This window comes from Zingiber officinale, chromosome 8B (genome assembly GCF_018446385.1).
Source record: "Zingiber officinale cultivar Zhangliang chromosome 8B, Zo_v1.1, whole genome shotgun sequence".
Classification (NCBI taxonomy): domain Eukaryota; kingdom Viridiplantae; phylum Streptophyta; class Magnoliopsida; order Zingiberales; family Zingiberaceae; genus Zingiber; species Zingiber officinale.
This window is the reverse complement of record NC_056001.1, coordinates 113,724,410-113,733,059: the sequence shown is the minus strand read 5'-3', so window position 1 is coordinate 113,733,059 and position 8,650 is coordinate 113,724,410. Positions and strand designations below refer to the sequence as shown.

Here is an 8,650-nt window from a genome sequence, read left to right as displayed (position 1 = left end):
GGGTGTCTTCGTCTTGGTAGTGTTAGATCGAAAAAAATTTAGATATCTCCACAATTGCATGATATTATTCATTTTAGGCCTAAACCCTCATGTTTTGCTCTTGAGCTCTACCCAAAAGGCCTCATGCCAATGGAGATATCTTTTCTCTTATAAACCCATGATCTTTTCCATGTGTTTTCAATATGGGACTATGTTTGTAACCTTGCAACCCCAACCTTTTCGAGGGGGAGTTCGTGATTTGGAAAAGAAAGATGGAGGTATTATTCAAAACATATTTTGAATTATTAATCATTATAAAATATGATTTTGTAGTCCAAAAAGACAAAGAAGAATATCAGTGGACGAAGAAAGAACAAGCCGACTTCATGGCAAATGGCAAAGCAGAGTTTCATCTGCTTAGTGTTTTATCACCACAAGAAATCAACCGGATCGGAGCCTACGAGTCAACTAAGGAACTCTAGGAGAAATTCCTAGAACTACACGAAGGGATCTCAGAGGCAAAACTCACGAGACGGGATCCGCTTCGGAACCAGATCAGCAACCTCTAATTAGAAGAAGGTGAAATCATTGCATACCTTCATTCAAAGATCAAGGAACTCATCACTGGACTCATGAATCTCGGAGAAAAGGTAACCATCAGAGATTCGCTAAGGTACGCACTTAACGCATTTCCTAGGACTACTGAATGGGCATCATTAGTAGATGTGTATTATATCTCTAAAAACTAAAAATAAGTACTTTAGAAGAGTTGTTTTCAACTTTTGAAGTTCATAAAATGAGATGTGCAGATCTGAAGAAGGAGACCAAGCATAACATTGCCTTAAAGGTAAAAATGGACGAACCAGATTCTGAATCTTCTCTCGATGATGACAAAATGATGTTCATGGTAAGGAAATTTAAAAAGTTATTTAAATCTAATAAATTTAATCAAGTGCAGGGTAAAAGAAGGAAAAGAAATGTAAGATACTACCACTGCAATGAAGAGGGGCACATGAAAGATAACTGCTCAAAATTAAAGAGCAACGACAAGGACAAGGAAAAGAACAAGAAGCCAACCCAGACCAAGTATAGAACTCTAAAAGCAACATGGGATGAAACATCGTCCGAATTGGAGATCGAAGTCATCGCTGGACTTGCACTAGTAGCAAGTCACCAAGTAGATGAAGACGAAGCAAACTCGTTCGAAATTAGCATCGAGAGCATCGATGAAGGGAGAGCGACATCAAAAGGAAGTAGCACTTCAGGGGGAACTTTAGATTACAGGATCGACAAGATAGGTCAGGTACGGTCTCTACCTCCTAATAAATTATTTCAATTTATAAAAATGTTATCGAAAAACTCCTGTAGGTTAGAAAAGGAAATTGATGAATTAAAAGAAATTCTAGCAACATCTTATCGGTTACAAGATTATGACAAGATGGAATTGGAAAACGAAGAATTGAGGGCAGAAATAGAAGAGTTAAAAAATCGTGCATGCTCTCATGTTCAACAAGTTAGAAGATATAATGGATTAAATTGACCTTTTAAATATCATAAGGGCTAAATTAGAAAAATATCAAAGAAATATGTTCCTAGTAAATTTTTTATTAATTCGGTAGGAAGGAATCTATTTTGGGTTCCAAAGTCATGTTTAAATTAAATTATCTTTTTGTGCATGCCTTTTTATAGGTTAGACCTAGGGCTTTCAAAAAGAAATGTAAATATTAAATTCTTTTAAGAGGTTTTGTCTAGAAATGACTGTTGTTCCAATAACCAAGAAGGCTTAATGTCTCGCCACAGCTTGGAAACCAATTACTGAAATGAATGTTTAATTGACTAACTATTAAGCATTTCATTAAAAATTATCTAATGCTTTCAAATAAATTGTTTGTCAAAATTTCTATTAGAAATTATTTAAAATTTAATTTTTCCAATAAAAAAAATTTCATCACTTATCTGTACAAAAATTTCAAACTATTTTTATAATTTTCTAAAAAAATATTTTCCCTTAGACTTTGTTTTAGATTTATTTCCAAGTTATCTTAAAGTACCACATTTTTAATGTGATTAAAGGGGGATAAGTGAAGATTAAGTCTAGGGGGAGGGTATCATTAATTTTTGCACATTATTATTTGTAAAATTTACCTTGTTATTATTTGTTTATGTTTTTGTTACCCTAACTTAACTTGGGTTGTTTACATCAAAAAGGGAGAGATTGTATATACCCCCAAGGTAGTTTTGATGTAATCAACCAAGTCAGGTTAGGTCCTGTTGGTATTTAACCCCTGTGTCCAAGTGTGCAGAAACTTAGGAGTACAGAAAGTCGAGCAAAAACGCAGCTAGCGAGAAGAATGTCACGGGAGAGAGCTGACGAGCTCGATGCGTCCGAGGGACGAGGCGCTGCGGAAGAGTAGCATAGTGTTTCCAATGGACGAGAAGTTAGAACGGAAGGTTACTCGAGAAGGCCGAAAAATGGGTTCGGGTGAGCTCTATTCCGAATGGTTGAAATCACCCAAGCGAGCGGAGCCGTAGTAGAAGACTCAGACCAATGCGAGCAGAACCGAAGCTAAAGATCGGGACCGAAAGTCAATAGAATGTTGATTTTTCAGTCCGGGTGTCTGGACTAGGATTTCTATCCAAACACGACTTGGCTCGATCCGTTGCGGCAGGGATAAAATTATATCCCCCTCCAGATGCCTGGAACCCCTCCAGGCACCTAGAACTCCTTCAGGCATCTCGATCAAGGCTATAAATACATTCATGATTCCAGTAGTTCAGAACAACACTTGTAGACGATTTCTCTTTAGTTTTATTCTGCAATTGAGTGCTTCAACTGTTGTAAGAGACTTCTCCACCTGAAGGAGATTGTTTAGTGAGCTTCAACTTCCTTCGATTAGTAATCCCCTGATTGCAAACCAATGACCCTTTTGTGCCTCTTCTTTTTAATTAGTTTCTTAATTCTTTTTTTATACAAGTGTCTATTTCTATTAAGCTGTCAATATCAAGAAAGGTATTTTGTTTTATTTTTATTGTGCAGGCTATTCACCCTCCTCTAGTCGGCCGCCAAGGGTTCTACACTATGGACTTCTCAGGGATATGTTAAGAGACTTGTCTCTGAGAAGTGGAGAGTTGTGCCATGTATGTCCGACCGGCTATTGTCCTGACCGGCTATGTGCCGCTTGGGATTATGTTAAGACTTATCTCTAAGAAGTGGAGAGTTGCACTTTGTATGTCCGACCAGTTATTATCCCGACCGGCTATGGGCTGCTTCGGGATATGTCGAGAGACTTGTCTCTGAGAGGTGGAGAGCTAATCCCTGTATGTTGTTCATGCTCTTGCAAAGATTCTAATACAAGTTGGTTAATTTTTGTTTAATTACCTAAGTAACAAGTTTATGCAGTAATAGTAAGTAATAACGTCTAATAGGTAGAGAAGGGAGAAGAGAATAAATAACTACTTTGATTGAATCAATAACTAATCCAGCAGTTATCATCGGTATATATATGAATAGAAGCATATATAGGAGGAGTAATTAAATGAAATCTACTAAGAGATGAAGATCACACTCACATTTGCATCTTTGGGCAACCTTTAATTGTAAGCCTCCTGAGTTTTGTAAATGCTGCTAGGTTGAATGCTAGCACTGGGCAAGCATATATGTTCAATTCTTCAAGTGAATCCAATGCTACCAAAGTCGTCAAATTGTTGCAGCTGTTAATTATCATCTTATATAGATGCTTCAACCTCTGCATACTCTGTGGCAGACACCTTAGCTCTTGGCACCCGACTATCTCTATTATTTGAATGCTTTGAAGGTTGTCCCAACTGCAAAATCTAACAGACCATATTGTCTCGTTGTTCAACCAAATTCTAATTGTATTATAGACATATAGATTTATTTCCTTGAGTTTTGGGCACTGAATTAATGACAATTGCCTAAGGTTTGAATAATATTGAATATATTTTCTTGTCGGCACATACCATTTCTCTAGTGCAAGCATTTCTGAGAAAGTGAGTTCGGTTAACTTAGGAAATATGTAGTCATCACCATAGAATGTATCATCTAAGTGTGTTATTAAATCCATGCCACTTATTTCAAGTTTCCCAAGATTAGCAAGTTGACCAAGTTATGGTAACGTAGCACACCTCTTGAGATTGATGAGTCTGACCTCAACTAAAGAATTGAAACCAGCAAGTTGTTGTTTACTCATCCAAGTAGGAAATTCCACTCCCTTATAAGAAATGATCTCTAGCCTTTTTAGCTGCAAGCTGGGTCGAAGAGCTTCGAGTACCTGCAGTGATGTAGTTGATTCAGAACTTTCTTCTTTTTTTTCACCACCCCAATGTAATGACAAGTCCCAAAGACTTTGTTGGCCCATCAGCACTTCAATTTGAATCTCCTCTGCTCGTTCTAGGTTTTGTAATCTTATTTCCTGAAGATTTGTTAAAACTTGCAACTGTGTGAGAACAAAACCTTCATTGACACCAACAAATATTCTTGACAACTTACGAAGGCCAATTGATTGCTCAATCCCATGGGGAATTTGAGACAAAGATGCACATCCTGCAACGTTGAGGATTCTCAGTGATTTAAAACTGACCAAATCCTCCGGTAGCTTCCTCAAAAAACAACAACCTTCCACATTAAGCTCTTCCAAGTTTTTGATTCTTGTTATAGATCTTGGTAACTGCTGAAGCTTTGTGCAATAAGCTAGTTTTAAAATCTTCAACTTCTTAAGCTTATGGATTCGTCCAGGCATCTTTTGAAGATTTTTGCAATGAAGCAAACTTAAAATTTGCAAATTAGGTAGGTCAAAAAGTGATTTCGGAAGTAATTCTATCTCAAGCTTTGAAAGATGGAGGTATCTCAAGCTAACCAATTTGCTAATTTCATTTGGTAGGCATTGGATCATACTAGTTTCTACAACTAATATATGCAAATGTACGAGTCTTACCGACATCTTGTCGAGGAACTTCGATATTGCAGTTGCTGCTTTGGTTCGCCTTTTTTTGTATACTTGAAATGTCATTTCTGCAATATCTTCTTGTGTCGTTGCCTCATCTTCTCGTAAAATCAACGCTATCATCTTCTTGCTCACCTCAACTGGCATGGTCGGCAGTCGAAATGGTATCGCTCTAGGATTAATTTCCAAATGCAAATAGCGACAGCACCTTGGAATACTAGTTGAATCTCCTGGAACCTTCCTATGCAAATATACCTTCCTTGGAAAACAGAATGTTGATACTCTTCCATAATGAAATCTCTCATAGATCTCAGTCCAACCTGGAGAGAGGCCTTCAACTGGTATGAGGCCTTCCGCGGTCAACATGTGTAAGATGACATTATAATCCTTATCAAGTAAATAATGGTATTGGAGTAATCGTACGATGGCAAATGGAAAATTCCTAACCATATGAATGTCTTTTATTTCACAAGGAAAGAGATCTTCTACTTGAATACTATGGCCTAACGATCCCCAAAACTTTGCCCCAAAAGTTTGACCAACCAATTGGAAGAGTGGCATAGCAAATGTACCGCCCTTGAATACTATGTCCCGCTTTGATGGGGGGATTATCATTGCTGCGTGTCTCTTGAATAATTCTAGCCATGCATCATCAGATAAAGGTTTCAAGCAGTATGTTGTAATATCCTTCACCTCATTTTGAAAACTCATATCACTCACTGATTGTGTTGATGATTTGAGGATGACTAAGACTGCACTTCCCGGCCCGCCCACACGCAACAGGATGTTCTTCAACTCACTCCATTTTGGTTGCGAGATCAATCTATTCAAATCTAGACAATGAAGCACCAACAAGTATCTACTCCCATCGAGTTGTTCATTAATATATTCCCACATGGCTTGTAACAGCAGCTCTAGGTGTAATTTCTGATCACAATATTCTTCATTGTTTATGGACTTTGCAAATTCTTTTCCGATAATATTAATCATCTTGAGTGTCGAAACACTGAGTGGTAGATCCACCCAAATGCGATGATGAAATTGTTGGCGAACCCAAGTGTGGTGGTAGATCATATATGCCAAGGTCGTCTTCCCAACCCTTTCTTCGCCATCTATGACAATAACAAAGGGGTTGTAATCATCGCCATTGTTGTTAGATGGTACTAGTTGTTGTTGTTGAAAGATTTCAATGAGTTTCTCTAGATCTTCATGTCTGCCCACCACCTCATTTTTTAAGACAATTGAGTAGTCTTCTCGGAGTGGGTTCATAGAACCCATAGGGTCCCTTGGAAGACCCATTGCAGATCCTCTCAGCACAAGAGAATTCAAGTCGCGCAACATCTCTTTCAGCTCCACTAGAATAACATGGCGAAAGTGCAAACTTGCTTCCCAATCCATGATTCGACTGAGCAACTCTCCCACATCTATAACTGCTGTAGCCACATCTGTCACCCAATCTGCAAATTCTACAGGAACATCTAAAGGCGAATTAAAACGATGATGCCAAATATAGTTATACAGCACTCCCATCTCAGGGATTTCGATCATTGAATTGATAGCCCAAAGGCCATCACAAACCATGGCCAAGTGATTTTGGATACACAGCAAGCGGCCTTGTGCCACCATGGTAGGCGATGGTAGCACCTCCAGCAAGAGATGCTTCAATTCCAAGAACACCAACATAATTTCTTCAACCTCTTATTTTCTTTGCTAGTGAATGAGTTTATGGAATGGCTGGAGAGAATGGTAGTGAACCAAACTAGTTTTGATATCTACACCACCGTGAAGCAAACTTTATTACCATGAGCATCTTTCATTTGGCTTCCCTACAAGCAAAGTGAAGTATTCTTTTGCTCATCGAGTTGAATAAACATCATGCTCTATCCTGCAACATAAATATCCTTAATCCACATCTCAAGCAAACTGCAATCCACAAAAAGGCTTGTGACAAACTAAAATCCTTGTCATATTTAATTTACTAAAGTCCCCCACCCCCATCTGCAGAAGAGTATAGATTGATTAATTGTGTGGAGAAGGTAGAGAGGTTTAGCATCTTTTATATAAAGTAGAGATGGATTAGTTGTGTTACAACGAGGTAAGGGATTAATTTTTGATGGACATATATTTTCGGAGAAAAAAAATCCTTCCATTTCTTAGTTAATTTGACAATCAGTTATAAATTGATCCGTGATTACCTTTATGTTATCCTAAGGACGGATTGTAAGGGACGTCTAGTTGAGTGTCTTATTTATTTATACTTTAAAATAATTATTAAATTTATTTTATACTTTAAAATTTAATAATTTATCTAGATTATTAAATTAATAAATCTCAACTAAAAGAATGTTTATTAATACTTATGAGATGGCCATTTAATCAAAAAAAAAAAAACATGTAATTTGTTTTTTTTTTTTTTTGTTTATAGCCATTCTCGAACCTACGGACGTAATTTGAAGCTTAAATATTAATAGGAGTGAAGTTTCTATTAAAACTGAAGCAAATTTATTAAAATTAAATTAATTACTTCTTTTTTTTCAACCAATTGAATCGATAAAAAAAATTAATTAATTTGATCAATAACCAAATTAACTAATTTTTAAAAAAATATTAAAACTTTTAAATAAAAACTTAATCAATTTAATAAAAGTAAAAAATCTTCTTTTTATTATTTAATAAAAAGAAACTTAATTGATTTAATGGAATTTCAAAATTCATAATCAGAATTAAATGCATTTACTTGAACTTATCGATTTTTTTTTTTTAAATATTGAACTTCTTAATATATTGAATCGAATTTTAGTTGGTTGGATTGTTTATTTGGTTCTATTTCACTTTATTGACAAGTAACTCATATCTAAGTGAAAGTCAATGTGAGAGACACCACGGATATAAATAAAAAGTCGTAGAAAAATTTTATTATGATTTTTTTTTGTAATAAGATTCTATTACGGTTTTTCGGATCTATTTTAGCATGTTGGGGTTTGGATAATATTTATAGGGATCATTATAAACTTATTGGTAGTATCATCATTATCATGACTCTTTCATGTAGAGAGAATTCTAATAAAACTTCAGCCGTTTTATAAAGTAGACACATTATAAAACCACGATAACTCTTCTGCTCCTCCATTTTTTCCTCGTGTTTGCTCTTTCTTGTGTGTCTTTGTTTCGTTGCTCCACACAATCTTTCTCTCTTCCTCTTCTTCCGCGTTAGAGGTTGCACAACAATTAGTATCAGAGCGAGGTGTTGGTGGATTTCTTCAACATGTCGGGGACGTCTTCTATGAAGTTTGATATGGTGAAGTTTGATGGAATCGAGAACTTCAAATTATGACAGAGAAGGGTCAAGGACTTGTTGGTGCAACAAGACATAGTGAAGGTGCTAGGAGAATGGAAACTAGTCGGATTAGGAAGAACTTTAGGTGAAAGTGGTGGCAACAATCAAGATTTGTCTTACGGATGTAAGCTAGGCGAAAGAGAAATAAGGAATGACGTTTCTTTGTATTAGTTATCTGGAGTAGCGAGCTAGTCTGCCGAAAGCCAGTGCTTGTTCGGCTGGATTCCATCTGCTTCCTTCCCCCGACCCTTGTTGGGAAAGAATCCACAAAAGGGAGCATTAGGCTCTCTTATCCCAACGAGGAAAGACAGGGGGCGAAAGGGGCTAGGAATGATGAAATGTACCATGTCATGGATGAGGAATCACTGGT

At 36.7% G+C, this 8,650-nt stretch overlaps 1 protein-coding gene across 1 annotated transcript; it reads right to left on the bottom strand.

Moving 5' to 3' along the window:
* Positions 1-4,106: 4,106 nt before the first annotated feature.
* Positions 4,107-6,569, bottom strand: LOC122014213 (putative disease resistance protein RGA3). The gene has a single exon (XM_042570387.1). It carries the CDS (start codon positions 6,567-6,569, stop codon positions 4,107-4,109), a length of 2,463 nt encoding a protein of 820 aa, XP_042426321.1.
* Between the last annotated feature and the right edge of the window lie 2,081 nt (positions 6,570-8,650).

Bases quoted from the DNA above. Each gene is read 5' to 3' on its own strand.
- LOC122014213 (XM_042570387.1), bottom strand. From the start codon at position 6,569: ATGGTGGCACAAGGCCGCTTGCTGTGTATCCAAAATCACTTGGCCATG.